We start from the raw sequence: 15,682 nt of genomic DNA, 5'->3' as shown, positions 1-15,682 counted from the left end.
TTCAATGCTTCCTGTGGTCTTCCATCAAAAGGATGTCAGAAGGATTTTGACGAATCTTGATGCTAAGAAAGCTCCAGGTCCCGATGATATTTCTCCACTTGTTCTAAAAACCTGTGCTCCTGAACTTACTCCTATTCTTTGCCTCTTTTTTCACTTTCTTATTCCAAAGGTGTTTTTCCTTCTGCTTGGAAATTTGCTCATATCCAGCCAGTTCCTAAAAAGGGTGACAAATCCCTCCCGTCCAATTATCGTCCCATTGCAATTACTTCTACTCTTTCTAAAGTAATGGAGAAATCAATTAACCGCCAACTCTTAAACTTCCTAGAAACCTTCCATCTGATCAACAATTACCAGTATGGATTCCGTCAGTGTCGATCCACTGGTAATATTCTGCTTTGTTACCCACTTATGGACTAATTCCATGGAAAATTTTGATGAAACACAAGCAGTTGCTCTTGACATCTCAAAGGCTTTTGATCATGTTTGGCATAAAGGTCTTCTAAACAAGCTTACATCTTGTGGTTTGCCAACTGTTTTTTGTAATTGGTTATCCAGTTTTCTGATTGTTCACTGAGGGTGATGGTAGATGGCTCTCTGTCTTCTAACTTCTCCATCAATGCTTGTGACCCCCAAGGTTCAGTTCTTTCCCCCACTCTTTTCCACTTGTATATTAATGACCTTCTTCCATTGACTGAAAATCCTATCCATAATTTTGCTGATGATAGCACATTGCATTCCATTTTCCATTTTGAGAAACCTTGCCCTGCTCAATCAGCTTCAATTTCTTGAATGTCCGCTACCAATTCCTTAAATGCTGATCTCCATGTAATTTCTCCAGTGGGGCAAAGACAACTTATTTGATTTCAATCCTTGTTTGTTTGTTATTTGATTTTTAGGAGCATTAGCAACTAAGGCTATATTGCTCCGGGATATGCGGTGGTCATTCCCCGACCTTTCCGCATCCTCCGTATTTGGTGGTGACGGTCTCGAACCCCGGTCTAATCAAGAAGCGTGTGCTACGCACTGCTGCTCCTTCCCACCTGGCTACGGAGGCGCCATTTCAATCCTTCTAAAACTCAGTCTTGTCTTATATATCTTGCAAAAAAGATTCTTCTGCTCCTATGCTTATCTTTGGTGACACTCCGATTTCTACGCAAGTTGATATATCACTTTTGGGTATTAACCTGACTTCTAATCTCTCTTGGCACAAGCACATTACAAATACTGCTTCCTCTGCATCTGAAAAATTTGGTTTTCTCTTTCACTCTCGGCATCTCTTTTCTTCCAAACAGCTGTTCGCTCTGTACAAATTGCAAATCCACCCTACCATGGAATATTGTTTTCACATCTGAGGCGGTGCCCCCAAAACCTCTCTCAGGCTTCTAGATTCCATTCAGAAGAGGGCAGTTAGGTTAATTAATGACTCATCTCTGAGTCTCTCCACTCTCTGTCTTCTAGACATACTGTTTCTGCTGCATGCCTTTTCTACTGATACTTCCATGGGCATAGTGTGCATAGTGTTAGTGTCGGGCGCCACCTGTGGTTTCCCACATCTGTGCCATATGTACACTGTGAAGAAATACAGAACACTGTAAATGCCAGAAAAAGTGTAGTGTGTTGAGTGTGTAGTTTTGTGTTGGGTTCTGTTGTGTGTCCTGGCATTTGGCCGCAGGGCCCCTGGTGGAACCCCACGTTGCCCGCACACACCACTAGGAGGTAGCCAGGCTGCCCATTATTCTCTGGCAGGTCTCCGTCAGGGTCGCCTGAGCTTCCTGAACGGAGACCAATTAAAAAAAAAAAATAATAATAATAATAAAAAAATAAATAAATAAATAAAATAATAATAATAAACAAAAAAAAAATAAAATAAAAAAAATTAAAAAAATAAAATAAAAAATAAAAATAAAAAAAATAATAATAACAAATAAATAAATTAAAAAAAAATAAAAAAAACCGATGATAATAAAAATAATAATAGAATAAATAAAAATAAATAAAATAAAAAAAATAAAATAAATAAAATAAAAAATAAGTAAATAAATAATAAAAATAAATAAAAAATAAGGTAGAGTGCGGCAGTACAGGGTGTGCGGAAGAAGATGGGGGATGAAAGTAAGAGTAAGGGGATGTAGGTAAGGGCATCCCGTAAATTGACAGTGGAGCATATGCCCCACCAGGAGAAAAGGGGGAGGGGATAACTCCAGAAGGGTAGAAAAACCACTCAGCGAGAGTGCTGAGTGTGACTTATATTTTTAGTGGAGTGGTCAAGACCACTGGAGCCTACAAAACCATATGAAAAGTTAGCAGGTAATCCTACTTTGTGTTCCAGGGTTAGCAAGTCGATGCTGGTAAAACAGTGAAGTACAGATTTTTTATTTCAAGTTTGAGTAAGTCCTTTACAGGTTTCTATCCCTGGCTTGAGTTGGTTGTAGAGTCCTGCGCCTAGAAAAGAGATTCTGTGCGTACTCCGTTAATGATTTATAATATTGTTCTTCAGAAATTAGCAGGTGCTCCTGTCCTTGAGGTATGTGTTGTAGCCTGGTGTACAGTGTTCCTCGAAGAACGTTATAAATTGGGCAGTTATAAAGAAGATGGTCCCAATCTTCAATTTCTCCACATGTACAGTAGGGATTATTGACGATTCCCAAGGTAGTCAACTTATGATTTGTAGAGCCGTGTCCAGTTATAATATATGTACAGTAGAGGCCAGGAGAGAACCAAGGCGGCGACTTTGGATAAACTAGTTTGACATCCGGGATGAATTTCTTAGTTATCAGGCCCTTGTCCATCTCCTCCCATCTTGTCTGCCAGATTTGTAGTAGCATGGCAGCTAGTTTTTTCTTTTCTTGCTTGCAGTCAATGCGGGTGTCGATGGTATGTCCAAAGATGGTAGCTGGGATTCCTCGCGACAGGCAGTAGTGCAATCCTCTACGGATAACCTCCAAGTCAAGGGGGAGGACACCTGCAAGAACCTGTAGGGCCGGAGAACTTACTGTGCAACAGGCCCTTGTAATGGCAAGCAGTATACTTCTCTGAATTGTTTCCAGTTTGCATTTATTGCGAACAATTATTGCTCTATGGTACCAAATCCCGGATCCGTATGTAATAACAGGGAGGAATATAGCGTTATACAGGAGTTTGAGTGTTCTCCGGTTCAGACCCCAGTCACACCTGCTTACTCGGACGATTAAGGCTGCATAATTTCTAATTTTTACTTGAAGGTATGAGAGGTGCGGGAAGAAGGAGAGCTTTGAATCCAGGATGATACCCAGGTGTTTTAGGGAAGTTACCAGCTTGATGGTTTTTCCTTGTACCTTGATCTGAGGTGGCCTTGATATTTGTAGGGTGCTTTTGAGAAGTATGGATTGTGTCTTCTGTGGAGAAATCCGGAGCTTGTGTAGAGTTGCCCAGTCCTGTAAGATCTGTAGTGCCTGATTTCCAGTGGCCTCGAGAGCTGCTCTGGTGTCCGCTGCGATGGAGATGGTAATATCATCTGCGAATGCTTGGATAGTAACAGGGCCCAGATCCAGACCAAGTAACTCATCAAGGACGATGTTCCAGAGGAACGGGCCGAGGACCGAACCCTGTGGGCAGCCTCTGTAGATAGATTTGGTGAGCTTCTGGTATGGTGAGGAGATGGTGATCTTTCTGTTGGAAAGGTAACTTTCTATACACCTGTATAAGTTGGCTGGTATGCGTGCCAATCTTAGCCTGCGAAGAATGCTTGGCCACCAGAGCATGTCAAAGGCCCCGGCAAAGTCAATGGTTATGAGGAGAAAGTACTTGTAATTAGTGTTGGCTGCAGCTTGGGTTATTTGGTAGAGAGCATCCTCTGTGCAACGTCCTGGGCGAAATCCATACTGTGAATTGGATTGTAGGCCAGCTTCTGTGTAGTGTGTTAGGAGTCTGGTATGGAGGAGGCGTTCAAGTAGTTTGCTCAATGTGGACAAGAGGGCAATGGGTCGGTATGAGTTAGGCTGTTCTGGAGGCTTCGATGGATTTTTCAGTATTAACTTTAATTCAGCTATTTTCCAGCTTTCTGGGAAGGATCCCTGGGTTAGGCATTTATTGAACAGGTTAAGCAGAAATTGGGGATTTATCTGGGCGACCTTTTTTAGTATTTCTGGTTCAATGCGATCTAGTCCTGGGGATTTTTTATCCTTCATTTTGCCAAGGGCTTGCTGCAGTTCTTCAGTGTTAAATTCTTCCTCCACAGAGTCAATGTGGTAATTGTCATTATCTAGACAAATTTGCTGCTGTTGTGTTGTGAGATAATCGGCGTCGCTGATAAAGAGAGTATCCAAGATATTCATCATGGATTGTTCCCATGACGTTGTCATGATTCCTTGTGGTGTTATTGTGGAATGGACTACTTCTCCTCTTGGCAATTTGTTGGTAGTAACTCGGTACACCACTCCCCAAGGGTCCGAGTTACCAGTGGTGGTAACCAGCCACTCCCATGTAGTTCTTTTTCGCTGCCTGATCATGGAAGTGTATTGGTTCCTGGTCCTCTTGTAGTCTTCACGAAGGGCTTCTACATCAGTAGCTGGCCAAGAGGTGCGAGCTCTCTGAAAAGCTTTCCTCTTGTTATGAACAGTCCAGCGTAGACGTTCGAGTTCCTGAGACCACCATGGTACAGCACTTGGAAGAGGTTTTTTCTTGGGCATAGATTGATTGCAGGAGAGGGTGATGATGTTAGTTACAAGCTTTTGATGCTGCTCGGGATTCAGGGAGAGGATATCAGAAGGGTGATCCGTGATTGTTGACTGGAGAGAAGTGGTGAACAGCTCCCAATTAGCTTTGCTGATGGCATAGCGGTTGATATCGTAGTGCGGAGTAGGAGTTGATTCTATATTTCTTGTGAGGCTGTATGTAATTGCTCTATGGTCGGAGGTGGTCCAGGCTTCATTTACCTGCCACCCCGACACCTTACTTGAGATTGATCTTGTAGCAATTGTTATGTCTATTGTAGACTCCCACATAGTACTGGAGAATGTTGGGAGGTTATTGGGCCTGTTTGTTATATTAAATGGTGAGGTGGCTAGAAAGTCTTCCAAAAGCCGCCCATTATGGCAACCAGGTCGGTCAGCTGTGAGGCTGTGCCAAGCAGGAGAACGGCAGTTAACATCTGTCCCCAGGATGATTTTAGCGTTAGGTAGAGTAGTGGTAACAGTTCTTAGGTAGTCAATAGCTGGGCCGATGTTTTGACTGGGTCTACAATAGAGTGATATTAAATAGAAGGCACCTAAGGGGCCAATTACATGGGCACACACTGCCCAACCTGTGCAGAGAGAAGAGATTTTGGTGACCATTATGTTTGGGTTCTGGATGACTATGGCAGCCCAGGGAGTATCTTCTTCTGCTTGAATTATTTTATATGTGAGAGGATAGGCTCTAACTTTCTTGGAGTGGGTGTATGGTTCTTGCAGTAGTAATATATCAATGTTTTCTTCATCTGCCTTTTTTCTTATTTCCGCTGCTACTGCACGTGCTCGCTGAGCATTAAGTTGTATAAATTTAATAACACTAGGCCTCGCTACCATAGTCGGTCTTCAGTTGTTGGTTTCACTTTGCCTTGATGTAAATAGGACATTTGTTGTCCCTGATTGAATGGGTTGCATCCAGTTTTACTGCTTTGCAGTTTGCGCACGTCGGAGCAGATGATTTGTTTGGGCAACTGCTATAATGATGCCCTTTTTGGGAACAATGCCCACAGGTAGGATCCGTCTGTGTGCATGTGTGGGTGGTGTGCCCAAAACGACAGCATCTGAAGCATTTAGGAACAGCCACATGTTCCTTGAAGCGGTGGCTGCTCCAACCAATAAAGATCCTGTCTTGAAGTTTTAGCTGGCTCCACGCTTGTGGAGAGAGATCCACTACCCAATTGCAAAGGTTAGGAGACTTTGACTTGGTGCAGTATTTTGGTTTTATGTGCTCCTTGTCTCTTTTTTCTTGGGTCGAGTCTCGAATGTTCCTGTGTAAAATTTCGTCAGCGATGCTGTCTGGAGTAATTTCCCGGTCCAAGTCAAAAATAAGAATTGATGGACCTTTCTTCTTGGGGTATTCTGCTGTTAGACCGAGGGAACTAATTCTAGGATTAGAAATTATTGCCTGGGCCTCTTGTTTTGTTGCAGTCTCAATTATGACACCAGTGTTCCTAGTTTTCCTGATGGATTTTATTTTAGTTGTTTTTAAGTCGTGAGCAAGCTGCTGAACCGACTTGGCTTCTATAATTCCTGCTCGCTCTCTCTCTCTTTCAAAACAGTTCAAACACGTGTAACCACCAGCCAACATCGATTTACAGTCCAACTTCAAACTCACAGAACCAACTTTTCATCTTCCTCCTTTATCCATTCAACTGTCGTTTTCTGGAACAACCTTCCTTCATTCATATTTCCTGAAAATTACAGTCTACAGAAGTTCAAGTCCAATGTCAACAAATATCTTCTTTCATCTTCTCAACCTCCAACCCAAGCACGGTACTAAGTACTATAGGTTCTAATACCTTTCGTGTTTTGGGGTTTTCATAAAAAAAAAAAAAAAAAGTATTGAAGTGAGTGGAAGTAACGATAATGTGAAACTGATGTGTGTACAGATACTCTATTGAGAGTATTGCACACGCATCAAAGACTAAATTATGACATGTTAACTAACATTTTTTGAGTTATCATTGAATATGCCCTCATGATTGGTACCTGTTACTGAGTTTCAAGTATCTAATATTAAGTTTGACAAGGTTACGCTATAATTACTTTATCATAGAAGTATACTGATAATCCATTTTTATTTTATGTAGGTTGTAGATGTGGAAAAAAGTTTAGTGAATTATCTTGGGAGTAAGGTGGAAATCAATCTAAAGAAGACAGAACCGTTTAATTGGAGTCGGCTCCACCTTCCAACTCAGAAAACAACTAAAGCAAAAACAACTGAAGAAGAGTACGATATAGCTGATATTCAGAAACTTCAAGTGTGATATGACTGTGAAGAAAAACAGTTTAAAGTCCTCCCCCCTTCTTTCTCTTCCCAAAACAGAACAGTGATTGGGTGATGTGACACTAGTATTCTTTTCAAAGCAAAAATTAACCAGAAACATCATTTATACCTATTTAAGTTATTAGCTGTATGTTTTTAGTAATCATTTCCTGAAATAAAATTGGAATTATCACCCTTGGTATTTGAAATCTTTTATTATTATTATTATCAAGGCACACTGTATCTACCAACTTTTGACTTTGAAAAGATTTGAAATTGGGTATTTATAAGCAACAGACAAAAAACAATTTTCAGGCCAAAACTGGAGATTTTTCAGAAAAAGCATGGCATCTTTGTAAAGTCTGCAACTACAATAGAAATTAAGTTTCACCAATAATAGACTAATAGGACTGTTTGCCAATATGATATGCTCGTCAAACATTAGCTTACCTAGGGGTCCAGGGTGCCTTTTCATAATGATTGTTTAGTCTTAATCATAAATACTTTTTTTTTTTTTTTTTTTTTTAATTTCATGTGCCTGTTAACTCTGTGTTTAAAACTAATCATACAAGGTGCTTGCTACCCATATGTTCCCAAAGTTTGAATGTTGCCTGGGAACTACATCTAGTACAGACTTTTGCCACTAGGTAACACTGCAGTTCTTTGGCAGTGCGTTTCGCATTATTTGCAATTGTTGCGATGGCTGATATGAGAGAGCTCGTATCAGCCACCTTGCATGCTTGCAAGTTTTGTTTCCTTCTTAATGATACAGCAGCAGAAACCCATAAGAAGTTGAAACAAGATTTTCTTGACAATGCTTTAGGCCAGACGCAGACTTACTACTGGTTTAACCGTTTTAAAAATGGTCGAATGTCGGTTGATGACGACAATTGCTCTGGACATCCATCATTGAGCACCACCTCGGAAAATATTTCAAATTTTCGGACAATGAACCGTGAAGACTGCAGGTGGACTGGATTGTAGTCCACTGCATTGTAGGACTATCGTATGGCATGTGTCAGTGGATTTTGTCAGACAAGTTCAACATGAGAAGGATTGCGGCCAAGTTTATGCCACTGTTACTGAGTGAAGACCAAAAGCAGCATTGCATGGAAGAATGGGCCAGGAGTGATCAAAACTTCCTTTCTATAGTCATCATTGGTGACGACAGTTAGGTATATGGGTATGACCCAGAAACCAAGCAACAATCATCCCCCAGTCGAAGAGCCCATCTTTGCCCCGACCAAAGAAAGCCCAGCAAGTGAGGAGCAATGTGAAATCCATACTAATCTGTTTTTTGGACATTGACGGGATTACCCATAAGGAATTTGCCCCTCCTGGCCATCAGCAGAAAGTTCTGCGACGTCCTGAAGCGATTAAGGGAGGCCGGCAGGAGGAAACATCCAGTTCTGGTTTTGAAAAAAAACAGAAGTTGCCTTCCACGGTGTTACTTCTTTATTAAGTCAGGAACATACTAGGATACTGAGACACTAGTATTCAAGGAAATAAAAATGCATGTCACACAGCCAAACTGACTATTTGGCTTGGACGTCTTTAGTTCTCTACCGGAGTCTAAGCACATCATCCATAAAGCATGCTATTTTGAATGGGCACAGATATGGAGAGAACATGCATTTAACAAATTCCATCAGAATAAAACTGAACTGAACTGCAAAATGGATTCTTGCTCCCTCTGAAACAGACAAGAGTAAGTTGTATTAACACAGTTGTACACTGGTGATAATCAGATTAAGAAGGGATTACTCCCTTCTTAATCTGATTATCAGCAGTCATTATTTATGCATTAAGAATTTACAGATAAAGCAACCACTAGGTGGCAGTGATCACAGTGTACTGATGTGGCTTTTACTTAAAAATATAACTACCATCAAGGGTAAAGGGAAGAGGTTGTGCTTTTGTTAAGGTGACTACAATGGTCTCATACTTTTAAAATTCTATACAGTGAGACCAACTGATGACGTTACCAACAGCAATTTCTAAATGGGAAGCATTCAAGGATTTGGATGCTACTAAGCTTTTCATACCAACTGAAAAATACTTTTCAAGATTTATGTGTGAATGGATGTCAGATGAATTAATGAGACTCATGGCAGAGGAGAAAAATGCATGGGATGCATATAAATTATCAGGCAACACAGAAGCCTATGGTACATATAAGCTACTCTATAATCAAGTTGCAAAAGAGATTAGGCAAGCGAAGGCAGATTACAAGAAATCTTTGGTAAAGGATGCAAAGAAAAACAGCAAAGACTTCTTTACTTATATGAACTCTATAAGGAGGGGTATGAATCAGATTGGTCCACTTGATATCAATGGTTGAATGTTGATGATCCTGCTCAGATAGCTGACAGACTGAATGAGTATTTTGCATCTACATTCAAACATGAGGAATTTTGTAGGGAAGTGACCAGATCCTGTTAATGTTACAAGAAAGTCATTCACTAAAAAGGAAAATGACTTACTTTACTTTACTTTATCCATGCTGTTTTTTCCGGTTAGGGGGTCAGTGACGTGGATAGTACAGTTGGCAGTCTGGTGGAGTGACCCTAGTTCCTACATATCTTGCCACACTCTGCTCTCGATTGTCATCTTTGGCCTCCCTCTCTCCTCCTTTGACCTGGAACTAAGCACATGCTTGGTAAAACGGGTAAACTCGAGGCACTGTACACGCCCCCAGCCATCTAAGCCTGTTCTCCCTAATCTTCAAGTTGATGGGTGCAGTTTTCATCTCCTGTCTCGCATCTTCATTCCTCCTTTTATCTCTCAGAGTTATTCCCAAACTCGACCAAATTCTCATTTCTGCTGACATTAAATTTTCTTCTAACAGCCCACCACTCCGAGCCATATACACATGGCCTTACCACATGTTTGTAAATTTTTGATTTCAGTTCAGTTGGCATCTTCTTGTCTTTCAAATTGCCAGACATTTCCCACCACTTGAACAATCCAGATTTTATTCGACTTTGGACATTCTGTTCACAGCTGCCATTTGTGTCTAGCACTGACCCAAGGTACTTGTAATTGTTAACCCTATCAAGCTGTACATTGCAAATTCTGAGAGAGCTGTCTCGGTTGCCAAAGCACTCCATGTATTGTCTTGTTCCTGTTGACTTTTAGAACTTCCCACTCTAGAACTTTTACCCATCTCTCTAGCTTCTGTACTGTGTCTCAAGATTTGCCACTAAGCATGATGTCATCTGCAAAGAGTAAACTGTCAGAGCCATCGCTCTGAATGTCTCTGGTTAGTCTAGTGTGTCCATTATGATGATGAACAGAAACAGGCTAAGTGCAAAGCCCTGGTGTAAGCCAACATTAACAGTGGTGGCACCACTAACTCCAACTGCACTATGTACTCTAGTTCCACTATCCTGGCACATATCCTGGATAAGCTTGACATAGGTCTCAGGAACACACATCTTCCTCAAACACTTCCACAGAAGACTCCTAGGTACTCTGTCATAAGCCTTTTCTAGGTCTATGAAGGCTAGGTGGAGAGCTGGTTCTTTCTTCCTACACTTTTCTTACAGGACCCTTGCTATAAATATTCCAGTGGCAGTGCTTCTCCTCTTCATAAAGCCAAGCTGGTTCTTGGTAATCTGGTCTTGCAGTGTAATTCTGTCTTCTTTCAACAACCCTCTCTAACCACTTCATTGTCTGGCTCATTAGTTTGATAGGTCTACAGTTGTTGCATATGTCTCCTTTCCTTTTATATATTGGTACTATAAGACTCTCCCTCCAAGAATTTGGTACCTTGACTTCTCTCATTTAGCAGCAATAATGATGCAAGAAAGCAAGCTTAACATCAGCACAAAAAAAAAAAAAATGCAACACTTCCCATATCACCTATCCATTCCCCTCTTTGTCTAGTTTGTCTAGTTCTACCTTGAATTTATTCAAATTACCCACCCTACAAGGATTAGTTGAGAGATTGGAGGAGAAATTGTTGAAGATAAACATAAAAAAAGGCACCTGGGGTGGACGGGATCTATCCAGTTATATTAAAGGAGGCAGCAAAGGAAGTAAGGAAACCCTTAGCCATAATTATGAGAGCTTCCTTGGACTCTGGGGAGGTCCCCCATGAACTGGAGGTGTGCAAATGTATCACCAATTCACAAAGGGGGTTGAAAAGGTGACACGGATAACGATACACCTGTTAGTTTAACTTGTGTTCCAGGGAAAATAATGGAATCACTGGTTAAAGAACCATTGCAGGATCATCTAGACAAGACTACAGTAATAGTTAAGACAGAGCATGGGTTTGTTAAAGGGACGTCTTGTCTGACCAATCTGATTGGATACTATGATGTGATCACAAAGGAACTGATTGCCAAAAATAATTTTGATATCATATACTTGTATTTCAGGAAAGATTCTGATACTGTTGCACATGAAAGACTGCTGTACAAATGGCAGAGGTATGGCATTAAGGATAAGTTGCTACAATGCATAAAGGGATGGTTGAGTGAGAGACAACAAAGAGTGGTAATCAATGGACACTGCTTTTCGTGGACAAATGTTATTAGTGGAGTTCCCCAGCGTTCGGTGTTGAGTCCATTGTTGTTTTGTATATTTATCAATGATATTGATGAAGGTATATCAGGTTTAATGTCCAAGTTTACAGATGATACAAAGGTTTGCAAGGTTGTTAACGCCAGTATGCTACTCCAACTGGATTTAGATAAGTTGGGCAAATGGGCTGAAAAGTGGTAATTGAAGTTTAACATTGACAAATGCAAAGTACTGCACATGGATAGCAATAACCCAAGAGAAACATACCAACTGTGTGGTATTACACTCAGGGAAATGGAAAGTGAAAAAGACCTGGGGGTAATTGTGCAGTCAAATATGAAGTTTGCAGAGCAGTCAGACAGCCTGCCAGGGCAGGTCATGGAGTCTTTTTGCTAACAGGGAAGCCTCCTCAGAAGCCGTTGCAGCTCGCATAGTGGTTGGCACTGCTTTAACGATTGTTCAATTTATTTTCCACCCAATAAACCACATACAATTCAGGAACTGAAAAACCTTATTTTGCAATTACTGTCTCCCGTCTGCCTGTTCGAAGATTTTAACGGTCACAGTACATTATGGAGTTCTCCTGTCTTTGTACAAACCAATGGTCAGGCCACACCTAGAGTACTGTATACAGGTCTGGAGGCCTCATTTTAGGAAGGATGTACAGTTGCTAGAACGAGTACAAAGAAGGGCCACAAGACTGGTGAGGGAAACAAAGGTGTGCTCTTACAAAGAAAGGCTTAAGTTCTGCAAATTGCAGCGCATGGAGAGTAGGCACCTGCAAGATCTGATTAAGGTGTATAAGGCCTTGAATGGGTTGAGCAAGTTGAATGCTGATGAGATTCTTCCTCTTGCTCAGATTAAGAACCTGATGGGGGCACAGATTCAAATTGAGGAAAGACAGTTGTAGAATAGATGTGCGGAAATTTGCCTTTAGCCAGCGGGTAGTTGATTGGTGGAACAGACTGCCATCTTTTCTTGTGGAAGTTGATAGCATAAATAAATTTAAGGCTGAGCTGGACAGGCATTTGGAACAAATGTATGCCTCTACTAATGCTAATGTTATCATCCTGTGGGTATCTGCCTACAAGAGACAAATTTAACACCAAGTATCTGTATCAAATATTATACTCTTTTTCAACAAGACAGGTCTCTTACAAAAAGTGCTCACGGAGGAATAGCCATACTCAAACTCAACAGTTCCTTGTAAAAATTGCTCTCCGAACCTCCTCAGAAGCCGTTGCAGCTCGCATAGTGGTTGGCACTACTTTAACATTCATTTCAATTTATCTTCCACCCAATAAACCACATACAATTCAGGAACTGAAAAACCTTATTTTGCAATTACCGTCACCCGTCTGCCTGTTCGAAGACTTTAAGTGTCACAGTACATTATGGAGTTCTCCCGTCTCAGATAGACATGGAGAGCTCATTGAAATGTTACTAGACAGACAGAATTTAAAGTTACTGAACACTGGCTTATCCACTTACATTCATTTTCCTACTGGTTCAACCTTGGCAATAGATCTTTCGATATGCTTTCCTATCCTCTTCCCAAGTGTTAAGGTCACAGGTACTTAAGGTTGTCACAGACATTCTCTCAGATAGGCCAGACAAGCTGTACTTGCTACCTGGAAATCTAAAACGCTGAGGGAACTGATATTCGGGTGACACTCAAGTCAAGTGGACCCAATTTCGGCGAAGTCCGGACGGTCTGTGACCACCAAATCCTCTGCTTGCACCTTCACAATGGTGGGACTGTTAGTAATCCTGGGTGTAACCTCCGTGCACAAGTACATGGTGTGAACCAACGTAAGCATGGGACGAGGTGTGGCACCCACACCACACCACACCACACCACATGGAGGAACGCTGCCCCTCTATATTACCAAGCAGTACTAGGTGGTAGATGACTTTCCTCAACCGGTGAAATACCACCACTTTGCTTATTGGAAGCTTGAAGTGGTGGAACCCATGTTTAGTCTCTAGAGTTAAGTTCTGGTCAACCCTTCCCTATCTCTTCCATCATGCAGTAAGATTGATGACTTTTGAGGTTATGATGAACGTCGTGGCGAGATCCAATATTCCTTACATTTCGAGGGTACAGCTCTAAAACGGTGTTCGCAGGCCAGCCGCTAGTTAGTACACCGGATCGAACCTATTGGTAACTCTCTAGGAGGCTTCCGGATCAGCTAGTGTATAATCTTGATACCTCCACTCTGCCAGATAGTGACTGCAGGGAGTCCGAGTAGTGTGTATGCGGGGAGCATTGTCGAGGCCACATTATGTCAAGGATCTGGGTATATTCTTACCACGTGTACGCCATATCCAAAAATTTCATTACTTCATACAGCATGTCCCACCCACTTTTTCTTACTATTGAATACACCATGAATTGTCAAACTAATAGAGCAAGCTTATCTGCAAAAAAAGATCTAAATCTCCCAAGCACTTTCTAATTCATTTCACAAATATACGTGGTCTCAATTCTAATCTCAACGATGTCCATTTCCACTTGCAGTCTGCCAAACTCCTTGTACTTTTTCTGACAGAATCTCAGTTATCGGTTGATTCAACTACTGCTCATTTCAGATGCCCAAATTATTCGCTGTATGATTCCTTTCGCCTCAAAGGTGGTTACTTGTGCATATGTTCGTTCTGATATTCCCTGTCAGAACGGTAACTTTGTAATATCCCTGTCAGAGACTTGGCAATCTGGAATCTCCTCTCTTTGATCTTCTCTGGCTTAAAATCTCTCTACCTCATTGTGTCAAATTCATCTGTTGTCTCTACCGTTCTCCCAACTCCACTAATCACTTGGAGCTCTTTGACTTCCTCTCTTTGCAACTTGACTTTCTCCAGTCCAAGTTTCCTAGCACTGAGGTAATTTTCATTGATGATTTTAATGTTCACAACTCCTGCTGGCTTCCGTTTTCTAGTCACAACGACCCAGCAGGTCGAGATCGAGATGCTGGGGCTTTTTCAATTACTAATGACCTATCACAGATTGTTCATTTACCTAAAAGAATACCGGACAATCCTAATCATACAGTCAATACGCTTCATCTTTTTCTCACAAACAAACCTTCTAAGTACATGGTCGAGGTAAGAGGTCCTTTAGCCACTTCAGATCACAACTTGGTGATTGTTTCTTCTCCAATGGAACCTTTATCTCATGGTTATTCCCAACCTCGTGTTGCTTGGCATTACAAGAATGCAAAATGGGATGACCTGCAAGACTTCTTTTCTTCTTTTGCTTGGTTTGCTTGGTCGGATTATTGTTTCAAAACTTCTCATGTCAACGTTTGCTCAGATCGTGTCAGTGAAATGATTCTTGCAGGAATGGAATCCTTTATCCCACACTCCACTTTAAAATCTCGTCCTTTATCTAAACCTTGGTTTTCCAATAAATGTGCTAAGGCTGTTCAAGAGAAGAATGTTGCATATCGTAATTGGCTTGTTTCTAATTCTCAGTTTCATTTTCTGCCTACATCAAAGCTCGCAACAATTGTAAAGCAGTTATTAATCAGTCCAAACTAGAGTTTGAACAGGCTAAGAGTAGAAAACTTGCTTCTTGCCTTAATGGTAGCCGAGCATTCTGGTCTCTTGCCAAAGCTGCAACTTTTGCCCATCTCTGCTCCCACCTCTGTCCAAACCAGATGGTTCTGTTGTCACTTCAGCCAAGGATAAAGGTGACCTACTAGCATCCCATTTTTCTTCCAGCTCATGTATTAATGATCTTGGTAAAACACCTCCCACCATTCCCAACATGTTCCATTCAATGCCACCTGTGGTCTTCTGTCAAAAGGATATCAGAAGAATTTTGATGAATCTTGATGCTAAGAAAGCTCCAGGTCCTGATGGTATTTCTCCACTTGCTCTCAAAACCTGTGCTCCTGAACTTAATCCTATTTTTGCCGCCTTTTTTCACTTTCTTATTCCAAAGGTGTTTTTCCTTCTGCTTGGAAATTTCCTCAGATCCAGCCTGTTCCTAAAAAGGGTGACAAATCCCTCCCATCCAATTATCGTCCCATTTCAATTACTTCTACTCTTTCTAAAGTAATGGAGAAATCAATTAACCGTCAACTCTTAAACTACCTAGAAACCTTCTATCTGATCAACGATCGCCAGTATGGATTCTGTCAGTGTCGATCCACTGGTGATATTCTGGCTTATGTTA

At 41.3% G+C, this 15,682-nt stretch overlaps 1 protein-coding gene across 1 annotated transcript in view; it reads left to right on the top strand.

Annotated features, from left to right (window-relative positions):
• Nucleotides 1–7,172, top strand: part of mora (cysteine and histidine rich domain containing protein) — a 560,065-nt gene extending 552,893 nt beyond the window's left edge. The window contains exon 10 of the mRNA XM_090370663.1: nt 6,797–7,172. Within this exon, the coding sequence (XP_090226789.1) occupies nt 6,797–6,973 (177 nt within the window). The 3' untranslated portion in view covers nt 6,974–7,172. The remainder of the gene's footprint in view (nt 1–6,796) is intronic.
• The last annotated feature ends 8,510 nt before the right edge of the window (nt 7,173–15,682 follow it).

The sequence above is a fragment of the Mastigoproctus giganteus genome, chromosome 3 (genome assembly GCF_048544385.1).
Source record: "Mastigoproctus giganteus isolate SK-2022 chromosome 3, ASM4854438v1, whole genome shotgun sequence".
NCBI classification, from domain to species: Eukaryota; Metazoa; Arthropoda; class Arachnida; order Uropygi; family Thelyphonidae; genus Mastigoproctus; species Mastigoproctus giganteus.
This window is presented reverse-complemented; position numbering and strand designations above follow the sequence as displayed.